The sequence below is a fragment of the Mirounga leonina genome, unplaced genomic scaffold, assembly GCF_011800145.1.
Source record: "Mirounga leonina isolate KUSES-001 unplaced genomic scaffold, KU_Mleo_1.0 Mir_165, whole genome shotgun sequence".
Classification (NCBI taxonomy): Eukaryota; Metazoa; Chordata; class Mammalia; order Carnivora; family Phocidae; genus Mirounga; species Mirounga leonina.
In genome coordinates this window covers 37,609,615-37,624,812 of record NW_023270415.1, presented here as the reverse complement: position 1 = coordinate 37,624,812, position 15,198 = coordinate 37,609,615, and the positions used below count along the sequence as shown (strand labels likewise).

Below are 15,198 nucleotides of genomic sequence, written 5' to 3'. Positions count from 1 at the left end.
ATCAAAACCACAATGAGATACCACCTCACACTGGTCAGAATGGCTAAAATTAACAACTCTGGAAACAACAGATGTTGGCGAGGATGTGGAGAAAGGGGAACCCTCTTACACTCTTGGTGGGAATGGAATCTGATGCAGCCACTCTGGAAAACAGCATGGAGGTTAAAAATAGAGCTACCCTATGACCCAGCAATTTCACTACTATGTATTTATCCAAAGGATACAAAAATAGTGATATGAAGGGGCACATGCACCCCAATGTTTATAGCAGCAATGTCCACAAAAGCCAAACTATGGAAAGAGCCCAGATGTCCATTAACAGATGAATGGATAAAGAAGAGATGGCATATATACACAATGGAATATTACTCAGCCATCAAAAAGAATGAAATCTTGCCATTTGCAATGAGGTGGATGGAACTAGAGGGTATTATGCTAAGTGAAATAAGTCAGTCAGAGAAAGACAAATACCACGTGATTTCACTCATATGTGGAATTTGGGAAACAAAATAGATGAACGTAGGGGAAGGGAAGGAAAAATAAGATGAAAATTGAGAGGGAGGCAAGCCATAAGAGATGCTGAACTCTAGGAAACAAACTGAGGGTTGCTGGAGGGAAGGTGTGTGGGGGGAAGGAATAATTGGGAGATGGGCATTAAGGAGGGCACTTGATGTAATGAGCACTGGGTGTTACATACAACTGATAAATTACTAAATTCTACCTCTGAAACTAATAAAAAAAATAAAAAATAAAAAAAGATCCTAGTTGAAAGATGCATTCTAAAAAAAGATGCAAAAAAAAGAAATAACATAAAGCATATTCATCTTTTAACAAGAATAATTTGGATAAAAATCACATTCCATTTTTGAATCACTGAAAAAACTATTAAAATTTCCTCATAAGGTTTATTAAATCAAATGCCTCTTCCTTTGTTGTCTCTGGATAATAAATTTAGAACACATAACTATTTGTTACATTTGAAATAGGGGGAAAATAACATTTTACACTAAAAATATTTGTATTGCCTTATCTTATGTCTTACAATTCACATTCTCACATTACTTGTGAAAACCACTGCCATTCTCTCACATTTAATTATAAAAACAAACTTTAAGTGTTGAATATAACAAACAATAAAGAGCTAATTTCATTAAGTGCTTACCATTTGTCAGGATTCGATATCAAACCAGTTCATCTTCACCACCCTATGAAATAGATACTATTTTTACACCTCACTGGACAGGAGGGGCCCAGGGAAGTTAAACATATTGCCCAAGTCACAGAACCAAGATTCAAATGTGGTCTGACAGGCTCCAGAATCCTCCCTCATCATCATCTTATATATTTCCTCACTACTCACTGAACTCCCACAGAGCTTAATGATCACACCAAAGAGGCACATGATCTTCCCCATCAGGTCATGGTTGGAAATTAAAACTCAGAATCTATCATTTCCTGCTAGAATATTCCTGTAAGCTAAGTGGGCTGCCATCAGTTGGTCTGGGATATCTAGAAATTTAGCCTAAAGAAACAACTGGTAATATGGTCAATGATTTAGGATAAGGCTGTTTATCAACTGGAAATTACACAAGAAAATGCATATGATACGATGTTATATGGGAAAAAAGTATACAATATGTTCTTAACTATAAATAAAAATATATGCTTGGAAAAAAGACTAACAAAAAAACAACAGTAAGTAGTAGATTCAGTATTTACCATGTGCAAAGGTCTACTAAAGACTTTCAATGCATTACCTCACAACAATCCTATAAGGTAAATTCTATTACTATCCCCAATTTATAGATGAAAAAGCTGAAACATAGAAAAGTCAAGTAACTAACTTTTAAAGACAAACAGTAAGTAGAAAAGACTTGACTCAAACCCAAGATGTGTCTGACTTCAGAGTCCATCCACTACTTTCCTTACACAGTTATTATCTCTAGATGATGAGATTACAGATGATTATTTTTGCTTTTTGTTTGGCTGGATTTAGTATTTTCAAAATCTTTTCAATAAGTATGATTTGCTTTTATAATCAGGAAAAAGTGTTGTTGAAAGATAGAATTTGAAAACATGTATAAAATAATTGGTAAAGACAAATTTGTAAATCTGATTATGTTCCATGCTGATCATTGTATTTCCTTTAGCTTCATGTTGACAAAGCATTTTCTTTTTGTATCCTTTTGCCAAAGCATAATAATCCAAGCAACCTACAATAATAATCTTTCTCTACATAAATGGCAGTTTTACTTAAGGCTGCTGCCACCTCCAGGACTATTACATTAAGATGATGAATCAGGAAATTTGCACAAATAGGCTGGTGAGTTTGTCATTTTCCATTAATAATGAAAAAAATGTGTTCTAATTGTTCAAAGACTCTAAAAGGAACTTCTATTTATTAGTGTTGATTTGTACAGGGAATATGATGTGGTGCTTTATGAAAGATAAATTAAGTAAATAAATAAAATATTTGTATATACATATTTTTATTTATCTTAAAACATTTTCCCAACCTCCCCAATAATAGAAGAAAGAATATAGAGGCAAAAATATAATCACTTTGATAATAATTCCTAGTATCTATAAGGTATTAGGTTACTACATAGCACAGGCTTACCTGTTGTATTTTATTTGATCTAATCAATACTGGTTTCTCCCACCAAACCAAAGTGAAAAAATTGATATGCTATTTTAATTCATATTACCTTCTGATAATTCATAGCATATATGCTATTAAAAATTAAATTCAAACCATCTGTTTGCCTAAAAACAAGTTGTTCATTTCAATATTAAGACCCATAGAGATGAACAGACCTCACAGAATCATGTTTTATTCGGTCTCCTACTTCTATAAAGAAGGATCCTGAATAACCTGAAATAGCATTTTGGCCATTTCTTTTTGACTCATAAAAAGTGGATACAAAATAGACTTTTAAGTTTTCAAATCTTGCTTTGTGCTTTTTCTAGAAATAAGTTGTCTTCTGAAAATAAATATCTCTCATATCAAAATTTATTTCTCTGGACATCTTTATTTTTTTAATTTTTATTTAAATTCAAGTTAGTTAACATGTAGTGTATTATTAGTTTCAGGGGTAGAATTTAGTGATTCACCAGTTGCATGTAACACCCAGTGCTCATTACATCAAGTTCCCTCTGTAATGCCTATCACCCAGTTACCCCAACCCCCACGCCCACCTCCTCTCCAACAACCCTCAGTTTGTTCCCTATAGCTGGGTCTCTTATGGTTTGCCTCTCTCTCTGTTTTTATCTTATTTTATTTTTCCTTCCTTTCTGCTATGTTCATCTGTTTTGTTTCTTAAATTCCACATATGAGTGTAATTATACGGTATTTGTCGTTCTCTGGACAGCTTTAAAATTTAAAATTCTTAAACTCTCTAATGTTTTCGATTTTGGCAAACAAATTTACTTATTAGAAGTTCTAAAATCTCCCCTCCCCCCAAAAAACCCAGCTATCATCTGCTTTCCACTCCATACTCATGACTCTCCCACATCATATAAACAATATCTTCCTCCTTCATGTGGTCCTAAATGATAGCATCTAAACTAATGAAAAGTGATCATACTTCTAATCCTCAGAATGGCAATTCTTTTAAGAGTCTTGACTGTCTCTTCCCTAGAGGATGAAGACTATATAGCATTGAGATTTAATCTTAAATTACCTAAGTATTTTGGCTGGTCTCGAATGCTAGAATAAACACCTACAATAAAGGCAGATTGGTGACCCAAGCCAGATGTTTTGTTAGGCCTGCCCAGTATTTTGCAATTTTTGAGCCAATATTCGGATACCGGGAGAATTCAGATAAAAATGAGAAGCTCTACCAACACTCAGGTCCAGCTTCTAATAAGACTGAGTTAATGCCCCCTTGAGACAACACCTGAGCTCTGACCAGTCCCCACACACACAGGTAAAATGAACCCTTTTCACTGGGCAACCACTGTCATTTATAGGGCCATCCAGAACTTGAGGCATTTGAGCGCATAACTCCTCGTCTAAATAAAACCCAAGAATCCAATACAAAATAGAAAGGAGAAAAATGATTTTTTTATACCAATGTAAAAATAATCATTTAATGTTCTAGGTATACTATTAAGAAAACTGAGTTTCAAATCTGTAAAAATCACTATTAACAGACCCTCACACAGAATTTGTGGAGCTAAGGAAGGTAATATTTAAATGACTCTTAGAAATCTTACCATCATTGTCACCATTACTAATTGACTGGGCCTCCACATTAAAATCCCATACCTCAAAAACACTGATGTCCATGGGGTGCTGGATTGCTCAGTTGGTTAAGCATTTGCCTTCAGCTCAGGTCATGATCTCGAGATCCTGGGATCGAGCTCCACCTCAGGTTCCCTGTTCAGGAGGGAGTCTGCTTCTCCCTCTCCCTCTGCCCCTCCTCCCCACTCCTGCTCTCTCTTTCTCTCTCTCTCAAATAAATAAATAATCTTAAAAATAAATAAACAACAACAACACTGATGTCCTCCAGAGTCAAAAATACAAAAATTAAACTCTTTACCCTGACATTCAAGCTGGACAACATGGCTTCAACCTACCTTCCTGGCCCTACTTCTAACCAGTTCCACCACTTAGAGGTATACTCCAATGCCCACCAACCCCACAGCACTCCTGAAACTTGCCAAAACTTTCTTCTGGCCTTTGCTCCTGATTTATCATCTGCCTGAACTCCCCCCACTTTATTTGTCAACCTAGCAGAACCAGCCTTCAAAACCAAGCCAAAGTGTCAAAAACTGTTGACACTCTTGAACATGTCTCTGTTAAAAATGGGCCAAATGAATCCTTCCCTCCATCAGGATATCAGTTTTCTGCACCAGACTGTGAGCACCCAGGAAGACAGAACAGTCTCCATTCATTACTATAATAGGGTTTCTAACACCAATTAGACATTCAGTAAATGCTTGTTTTATTCACTGTCACCTGACTGGCCAGACTCCAATGCCAAAAGTACACGAGTGCAGACAAGTAGAGTCTTATGGAGCTATGGCTACAAATCCAGCTCTCTGCTGCTTGTTTCATCAAGTTGAAATACTCACTTCCAATGACTCTAAATTATGCCATCTTAAAAATTAGTTTAACCCCCCAAAATCCAAATCTCTTGATACATGAATATTAACAAGTTATTTGCAAATAGAAAAACTGGGCAAAGGCCTTAAAAAGATAGTCCACATGCAAAAAATACAACCATATTTGTAACTGGATGAATGTAATTAAACAAAGAAGATATCGTTTTTCTCTCACAAGATTGGTAAGGTTCAAAATTTCATAATACATAGTACAAAAAATAGCTTATTAAAGTCACTCTTAAAATCTGTTGATAGGAGTTGGGGCAACTTCTTTGGAGGCCAATTTGGTAACATATATCAAAATATTATCTAAAATATACACACCCTTTAACCCAGCAACTCCACATTTAGGAATTAATCCGACGATACACTCATTCATTTGGGTGGGAGGGAAAAGCTATGTTCAAAGATATGCACTAAGATGAAAATGAAATTAATAATTCTATTCACAATCACATCAATGGGAATAAAATGCCTACTAATAAATGTAATAAAAGTACAAAATTTATAAATTAAAAACTATAAAACATCATAAGAGATTAAAGAGGACCTAAATAAATAAAAAGACACCCTGTGTTCATGGATTGGAAAACTTAATTTTGTTAAAATGACAATACTCCCCAAGTTGATTTACAGATTCAGTGCAATTCCTATCAAAATCCCAGTTGGCTTTTTGCAAAAGTTGACGAGCATATCTCAAAATTCACTTTTAGGGACTCAGAAATGCAAAGGATGCAGAATAGTCAAACATATAATATATGAAAGCATTGTTTGTAATCAAAAAGACTAGAAAACAATCTATCAGCATTTCAATAGCAGACATAACCAACCAATTAGGGCACATCCATATAACAAAATACTGTATATCTTTTAATATATTCTATTCTAATAACAATATATGGTTATTCAATCACTCAACAAATATTTGTTGAATACCAGCAATGCAAGGCATTACATGTTAAGGAAAATAATCCAAGGTAGGGAAATATATATAAAATGTTCCCGTTTGTATGGTGTCTCTTAATGAAAATATCTTCATACATATGTTGATATATGAACAAAAATTGTTGGAAGGATCCACAAGAAACTATTCATAGCACTAACCTCTTGGAAGAGGGACTTTCTGTACAGTCACTAGATATCCTTTTGTACTGTGTAGTGTTGGATAGGTTCATAAATTAGTTTTTTATTAAAAATAGTTAACATAGGGGCACCTGCGTGTCTCAGTTGGTTGAGTGTCCAACTCTTGGTTTCAGCTCAGGTCATGATCTTGGGGTTGTGGGATCAAGAGCCCAGCACAGGGCTCCCCACTCAGCGGGAGTCTGCTTCCCCTCTGCCCCCCACACCCCACCTTGTACGCGCGCTCTCTCTCTCTCTCTAAGCAAATAAATATTTTTAAAAAATAGTTATCACAAAATCAAATCATATATGCAAGCACACAATATAATAAGGGTATAGAGGAAAACAAAGTTACAGCAAGAACACTAGCATATGATCAGTGTTACAAGAATGTTATTTAAAGTGTAAGTCTATATATTCCACACTTAAATGTGAGCTATACTTCTAAGGAAAATGAAACATGACATATCTATTTATCTTTGTGGGGTTTCTCAGTACCTGTTAGTTTAGGTTAACATGAATATTTTTTAAGAATAAATTTATCCTGACTCAAATTCACAGGATAAGAGCTTTGCAGACTGGGCCTTGACTGTCATATAAAAATATCAGCTTGATAAAGATCTGACAATCTTATTTTTCAAAGGATGACTTTGAAAAATGGGAATTTTTGCATTCCCAATGCAACTCGATAGTCTGTGCACACAGTAAGCCTCCAGTAACTACTCCCCAATGTATTTTGTCCAGTTGTTAGAAGGCACATGTCTGTGCTTTGCATGCACTTTTCAATGTCTAGACCACTGCCACTTCAGCACAGCAGAGGTGGCTCTTAGCTGGAAGCATCTGGAAATACAAGAGGGAGCTGGGCAGGATGCTCTACTTGATGCTCCAGCACAGAACAGTGCTGCAGAATGAAGAATTGTCCCGCCCCCGCATACCAATAGCGATCCTACAGACTGTAAAAGAACTGAGGAGCTTAAACTCTACCCACATCAATGGCTTGCCACAGGCCATGTTGCACTCGAGCTCTCTGCATGTGTGGATTGCTTGAGTACCTCTACCCTCTCCTTCACTTAAAGCAGGGCACTGAACAGAGGCCACTGATATTCTAAGCTTCTGCAGAACACAGATCTCGTTGCCACAGCAACTTGAAGGTAAGGCTGAGCAAATATAAAAGAAAGTGAGCTGGACTCCAAGCTGCCGTGGCTAGGCTGAATTATGCAGTTGTTGCCCGTAGCAAGACAGAAATTACATTTTTAAGTAATGATACACCTTATAGCAATGAACATGAGTCTTTGAAAAAGTAGTTGCTCTGAGCTTCAGGGTATATTTCCCATTTTTATTACAGTTTTTACTTGCCTGCAGTTAGATGTGGACCAAACAGATGCTTCACGAATACTTCCCAATAAAGGGAGATGAAATCAAGGAGATAAATTAGCAGGCAGTTTGAAATTTTGAACTGGGTTCTTCACTCCTGCTTACCTCTCATTTGAGTAACCTCATTGATGCCCATCACATTAGTCATAACTAACATGACTATCTTTTCTGAACCAAAAAAATAACACCCCTGTTCTTAAAAAGGCTTTGTTTTGGTTTGGGAATTTGCATATATGAAAAAATATTAGAGATTAACATATTATGATTTGGTATGGTATGGTTAACTCATTTATCTATTTTTAACAAGTTTTTAAGGAGCATCTCCTATGCCCTAGGCACTCTTCTAGGAAATGGCAATACAGCAGTGAGCAAAATAGATACAATATTCTACTTGAGAGATTATTTTTGGAGGGTGGGGATAAATTAAACAATATATATACTTAGCATATTGAAAGCTAATACACGCTGTGGGGAAACATATGTGTTTAGAGGGCTACTCTATACTGTTCTGCCTGCTATGTTGAGAAGGAATGTAGGAGGCAAGGTTGGAAGCAGGGATGATGCTTCTGTAGCAGGCCAGGCAAGAGGTAATGATGGCTTAGACCTGGATGCCATCATCAGAGGGGGTAGGAAGTTAGCAAATGAAATTACTTGCTGGTAGGAAGGGCCCAGAAAATGAGGAGATAATAAATTATCACTGTACTTAATATTGTCTGGTCCAATTATTTCTTGCCTCAAAGCCAACCTCAGCACATGTTGACCTATTTCACTAAAGGTGGATAAGAGGCCCCCCACTTTCCTGAAAAGATCAAGCCCATTCAGCTGAGAGAGCCTTCTCCACCTCTCTCCCCTATACCTCAGTATTCTGTTACTCTTTGCATTGCTTTTGTGTTTTAGAAAGTAAGATTTAACTCTGAGCTAAAAGGAAACGGAGACCGGTCAGACAGGTGTTGGTCTAGGGTTGAAGTAACGAGGGCAGGAGAAATAAAGACAACACTTTCCACACAAATTTAACATGTAGTCCAGCCTGAATTCAGAAGCCAACCAGCTGGAAGTGGTGAGCAAGAAGGGAGAGTTTACATGGCTACTTGCTGGGTGCTGCTATAAATGACAGGATTGACATGGGAAGAGCCAAGTTGGAGGATTGAAGACAATGAGTTTTGTATTGGAAACGCCATACCTGCAACACCTGTGGGACATTCAGGTGAACATACCTAACCTGCGGGTGGAAATACAGTTTTGGAGTCCAGAAAATAACTCAGGGCTAAATGTAAATGGCAACATTATTCAATAATTGCGAAAGCCTGCAGTTCTACCACTGATGCAATGCAGTGTGGGTGTTTCCCCAGACTGGAAGGGACCAAAGTATGGTTGCCCCCTTACTCTTAACTTACTTATATTTACCCAGGAATTTCTTTTTTTTTTTTTATGTTATGTTAATCACCATACATTACATCATTAGTTTTTGATGTAGTGTTCCATGATTCATTGTTTGCGTATAACACCCAGTGCTCCATGCAGTACGTGCCCTCTTTAATACCCATCACCAGGCTAACCCATCCTCCCACCTCCCCCCCTCTAGAACCCTCAGTTTGTTTCTCAGAGTCCATGGTCTCTTATGGTTCATCTCCCCCTCCGATTTCCTCCCCTTCATTTTTCCCTTCCTGCTATCCTTTTTTTTTTTTTTTTAATATATAATGTATTATTTGTTTCAGAGGTACAGGTCTGTGATTCAACAGTCTTACACAATTCACAGCGCTCACCATAGCACATACCCTCCCCAATGTCTATCACCCAGTCACCCCATCCCTCCCATCCCCCACCACTCTAGGAAACAAACTGAGGCATTTCTGATTCCAAGGTGAATTATCACCCCAGGGAGAGAACAGCATAGGATAGCTGAGAATGCTAATCATTTTCTACCTGGAATTTTCTTTAAAACCAAGGGTTGCCAAACCTTGATGGAATGCCTTTTATTATGGGCTGTAGACAACCCTAACTTTAGAAATTCCCTCCTCTTTTGATGTGTTTTATAATGATCTTTGTGGACATGTACATATTTTTTAATATTTTAAAATTAGCTTTATAGTTTGGGGAGGAAGTTGGTTTTGAAATTTCTTCACATGCATATTTGAGCTCTGAAACCACCATTCATCTATGGGACTCTCTCTAGTGACTCCTTCAAGGCCTCTTTTTCTTCACCTGATACATCCAATTCATCTCCAGTCCCACGTATTTTACCTCCCAGTCAGTATCTTTCCTCTCTATCCACCGCTTGACTTCAAAGGTCCGTATCTCCTGTCACCCACAAATACAGAGGTCATACTTTATGTCATCTCTTGTCTCTGGCCTCCAGTGTCTCCTTTCTCCAACCTGTCTGTGATGCTGCCCTCCAGAATACTGCAAACCTGCTCATGCTACTTTTCACCTTAAGATCGATCTATAGCTCCCTGGTAGCTGCATAAAGTCGATTCCTTAGCTTCACACAGCATGTCAAGTCCTTGTGACTTGACTCTTGTCCAACTCTCCAGCCTCTTTTCCCTCTTCTTTACCCTCTTGCAATCTGCACTCAGGAAAACAAAATACACAGAGTTCCCCAAACATAAACTGTTTCCTACCTCCCTATCTATACCAAATCGATCCCCACATCACTCAACATTCATCATTCAAAGGTAGTTCTAAGAGTTCCGATGCCTTCCCTAACACTCCCAGACAAAATTAAAATTCTTATCTCCATCCCTGTAACCAGTTGCCCCTGGTAAGTGCCCTCTCTCAGTGGCATGGCCCTTAGCTCAAGGGCCACAGACAGAAATCTGGGCTCCATTTCATAGAGTACATCCAAACCACAAAGTCCAGTTTGTTTTAGTCCTAAATAGCTCTAACACTGCCCTTAGTGCAGACTCCTATCACTTTTGTTTGACTTCCCGTCTCCCTATCTCAAGTCTTACCTGATAATATTACTTTCCTGCTCACAATTGTGATGGTGCTATATAACCTCAATATGGCCCAACCTTCCTAATTGCCAAGGCCTCTCAATTTACCTCCTAAATATCACTTGACTTTGAGTTTCTCTGCATCTATAGCCATTCCCGATCTGAGGCCACCATGGAGAGAGGAGTACCCAGATTTGACTACATGCCTGTTTTTACCCCCACTCCCATGCTGTCAGGATAAAGCTCTCACTCTTTAATGTGGCCCACTGGCTGCTCATTAGCTTCTGCTCATTAGCCTCTCCCCACCTGCCTCCCTACTCTCTACTTATACACTTTAGCCTGGCCCTTCACACAAGCCACTCTCCCACCTAGTACTTTCTCATATTCCTCCCCTTAGCTAACTCCTATTCATCCTTCAGGTCTCAGCCTATATGTGTACCCCAAAATATATTCCATAAAAATTGTACACTCCTCCCACTGGGAGTGGGAAATGCTTCTTCCCCAATCCTGACGTTTCCTTCCCAGAGGGGAGCTCAGTTAGTGTAACTCCGGGCTTCTTTCCACACCCTTAGTTTCCTGGTCTCCAGAGATAGTTTATCTGACTGGTACATTTTGAGAGAATATTTGGGCACGAGTAGGCCTTAAGCCTTCCTCCTCGAGAGTTAGCTGCCCTCAGAGAGCAATTCTACTGTCCTTCTGAGGCAGCAAGTCAGCCTAATTCAGGAAGTCCAGTTAACAGGGCCAGTTGGCTCTCACGTGGAATGGTAATAATGGATACTTTGGCCTCTATCTTTACTCTTTGTTTTCCAAACTGGAGAAGAGAGATGCTTTATTTTTGGACCTCTTCTGAGATCAAGAACACTCATCATAATACTTACCATATTATACCATAATGTCATTCTATTATAAGCTTCCTGAGAGCAGGAATCAGCTCTTTCTCATCCTCATATCCCTAGTACCCTGCCTAGCAAATAGTAAATGCCCAATTTGCCATATGAGTGAATGAAGCCCACCATGCCCTGACCCCAGCAACCTCTCCAGTCTCATCTCCATTGCACTCTTCTCTGACCCTGTATTTTAAACTCCACAATACTAAGCCACTTTTTTTTTTTTTTTTTTTTAAGAAATAGGCTATGCTCCCTCACTTCTTGATATATGCTATTCCTTAGGTCTAGATCACATTTGAGGCCCCATATATTCCAACTCCTCCTTTAAAAGTCAGCCCTGGAAGCCACCTCCTCCATGAAGCCTTCCCCGCCTCCTCCAGGTACATACCATTTTGTTTATATATGCATTCTAACATACCTCTGCATTTTCAGTCTACTCATATCCTGATGACCTACTAGACTACCGTTTTCAGACATTTATATATTCTATAAAGCAAAGCAAGAAATACACTTTATATTGCAACACAGTACACACATTCATTCATGTAACAGGTATTTATTACATGTTTACTCTATGCTAGGCACTCTTCTAGGCCTAGAAATACAGCAGTGAACAAAGAGGATATAAATCCTTGCCTCCAAGAAGCTTATATTCTGGAATTTTAGGTTGGGTACAGAAAGATTTCTTAAGCTTTTCAGATAGGAAAGCTCAGAAAGAAAGAAAACTCAAAACACACATGGAAAAAAAAATCCACTGGCCTTCCATTTTTCCCTGACAATATTCAGTGTTAGAAGACAATGAAAACTGGGCGCCTGAGTGGCTCAGATGGTTAAGCGTCTGCCTTTGGCTCAGGTCATGATCCCAGGGTCCTGGGATCGAGTCCCACATCGGGCTCCCTGCTCTGCAGGAAGCCTGCTTCTCCCTCTGCCTCTGCCTCTCTCTCTCTCTCTCTCTCTCTCTGACTCTCATGAATAAATAAATAAAACATTAAAAAAAATCTTTAAAAAAAAGACAATGAAAACAATGTTGTTTCGGTTCTAAGGGGAAAATAAACATAATACATCCAAGCAAAATTATGCCCCCATCCTTTTTACCAGCACCCATCCTTTTTACCAGCACAGACACCTGGAATGATGTTCACCAAATGTCAAGACTGGTTATTTCTGGGTGGCCAGTTTAGGGTCTTGTGTTACTTTTTTTTTTAGCTATATTACCTGAATTCATATTAGTCAGATATCATTTTTATAAAAATCCTAAAGTTATGACTCTTGATAAAAACAAAAGGAAGTCTACCTCTGAAACAAATAATGCAATATATGTTAAGAAAAAAAAAAAGGAAGAAGAAGGTAGCGGGAGGGGAAGAATGAAGCGGGGGAAATCGGAGGGGTAGAGGAACCATGAAGAGACGACGGACTCTGAAAAACAAACTGAGGGTTCTAGAAGGGAGGGGGGTGGGAGGTTGGGTTAGCCTGGTGATGGGTATTGAGGAGGGCACGTTCTGCATAGAGCACTAGGTGTTATGCACAAACAATGAATCATGGAACACTACATCTAAAACTAATGATGTAATGTATGGGGATTAACATAAGAATAAAAAAAAAAAAAAAACAGGTTTCACAAAGTAAACTTAACTTTACTACATGGAATGAATTCTGGTATTTCATACTGTATTCTATTTTTCTTAAAATCATTTTGCTCCACAAAATTGATTTCCATGTCCACTCATGATTATCCACAGCTTGAAAAATATCTATGAGGCTTAATAATGGTACAGGTACCTTTTCAACCAAGTATCTCCAAAGAATGCCCAACATTTAATAGGCACTTAATTAGCATTTCCTGATAAACAACTTAATGTGTGCACATTTTCCTGAGAGCAACTTGAGAGCAGAGGTCATTTTTTTTTTTTTTTTCCATCTTTGCAACCCCAGGGCCGGGCACAGAGACAGTTCTGCAAACTGTTTTATAATGATCTTTGTGGAGATCAAAATAAATGTTTGTTACACTGAATTGAGGCCTACTAGCTCAACAGCACAATTTTAATATAACACTTCATAAATACGACGTTTAACAAATGAAACATTTCTCTTGGTTCTTGGTAACAAAAATACTCAAATTAGGAGTTTTAATAGTAATAACTAGTATTTGAGCACAAAAACATGATGTTCCCTGGAACAACCTCCCACTTCACAGATGTGAAAATGCTTCTCCCAGGAATTCAAACCCAAGGCTGCATGTGCCAAGAAAACAAAACACACCAAAAGGCGCCTCTGCTGGCTCTGAACCCTGAACCTCAAAATTTGTTTTTCTTAAGCAAAAGAATTTCAAAATTGACAGATTACAGTTAATTTTTAAATGAGTTCATTTTCTCCCTCTCATACTGTATTGTCTAATACTGTCTGACACTTCAGAAGAGTTGGGATATGGTCTGTGTGACCTTATTACTACAGTCCTAATGATTTGTTGGGGGTTGGGGGAGACGATGACCTCTGAAGGCTCTTGTCTACCTCACAGAGCTGTTGTACACAGAGAAAGTTCGAGAAGAGGCCAGAAAACACAGGCTTCTTTCACAATGGCTTATAACCAAAATCTTTACAGGAAAACGGTATCAACAAAACCTTAGTGTTGAACAAATACCACTTTTTAAAAGAAAGTTCTCTTACTTGAGAGACTTAACCATACTATTTCCTCATGTTCACATTTGGAACTGCTGTCTCCGGTTTTCAAAAAAGAACACCATGGCTGCCCATTCTGTTGGACTAAAAAAGTTTTTTTTTCATGGCTGGCAGAATAATTTCTACCTGGCTAAGGGAATTGAACTTTTTGGTTTAGTTTATTAGGATTTTTGAATTTGCTTGGGGGAAGGGACTGTCTTGGCTATTACTGCTTTTTTCTATATCTTCCTTTCTCTTTCCTTATCCTCTCCAGCTGTCTTCACTTGCATTTTTTATTTGGACTCTGGGTCCAGTGGACATACATAAGTTGACAAAACAAAAAGTTGTCTCTCCCAAAGCATGGGGGAGATAGAGGTGGAAGCCAGCCTAAGATACAACTCTCCCAGCTTTATCTCTAGGAAGGGGAGTCTGGACAGCTGGGTTTGGGTTTTTTTTCTTCTTATAAAAATGTTTAAGTGAATATGTTTGTATTATATGTTTAATTTGCATAACTAACACATGAATGGATTTTCCTCATAAAACAAGGATTCATACAAGGCCAGTGCTCCCTGGGACCCCACTCCCACCCCAGTTCCTCTCCCATCCCTCAAAGGGCCAACGTGTGCAGTGAGTGTCCTCCAGTCTTTCTACCTATTTACACACAATTTTGAAACTTCCAGGGACATGAAACTTTGAGAGCCACACCATGCACTTCACACACACTTTCTCTGACAGCAGAACGTGACTTTGCCCCTTCTTAACCCCAATCCCCCGGCTCCCACTCCCCCCGCGCGTCCCCGCGCCCCGGAATCCGCTGTCCTGGCTCCCCGCATCCCGGGGTCCGAATCCTCGCTGTGCGCGCCCCCGGCCGCCGTCCCGGAGACCCGCACGGGCAGGACGCTCGCTGGGGGCGAGCCGGGCCCTCAGTCCCTCCAGCGTCGCCTTACCCGCCGAGGACCGTGGCCCCGAACAAGGAAGACCGGGCCTAGCAGCGCCATCTTCGACCTCCAGGACTTGGTCTGGAAACCCGCAAGGCTCAGGGGGCGGGGCCGGGGTACGGAGCAGGGGCGGGCCGGGGGCGGGGCCGGAGCCAGGGCGGGGGGCGGGGCCGGGGGCGGGGC

General features: G+C 39.2%; 1 protein-coding gene across 2 annotated transcripts in view; it reads right to left on the bottom strand.

Annotated features, from left to right (window-relative positions):
* DECR1 (2,4-dienoyl-CoA reductase 1) overlaps positions 1-15,117 on the bottom strand; it is a 44,917-nt gene extending 29,800 nt beyond the window's left edge. The window contains exons 1-2 of one of the 2 annotated variants that reach the window (XM_035011497.1): positions 15,025-15,050; positions 1,163-1,205 (exon numbers count right to left, since the gene is read on the bottom strand). In XM_035011497.1, coding sequence (XP_034867388.1) covers positions 1,163-1,165 — 3 coding nt within the window. In that variant the 5' untranslated portion in view covers positions 1,166-1,205; positions 15,025-15,050. Of the gene's footprint in view, positions 1-1,162; positions 1,206-15,024 lie in introns of both variants that reach the window. The other variant, XM_035011496.1, reaches the window with a different exon arrangement.
* Between the last annotated feature and the right edge of the window lie 81 nt (positions 15,118-15,198).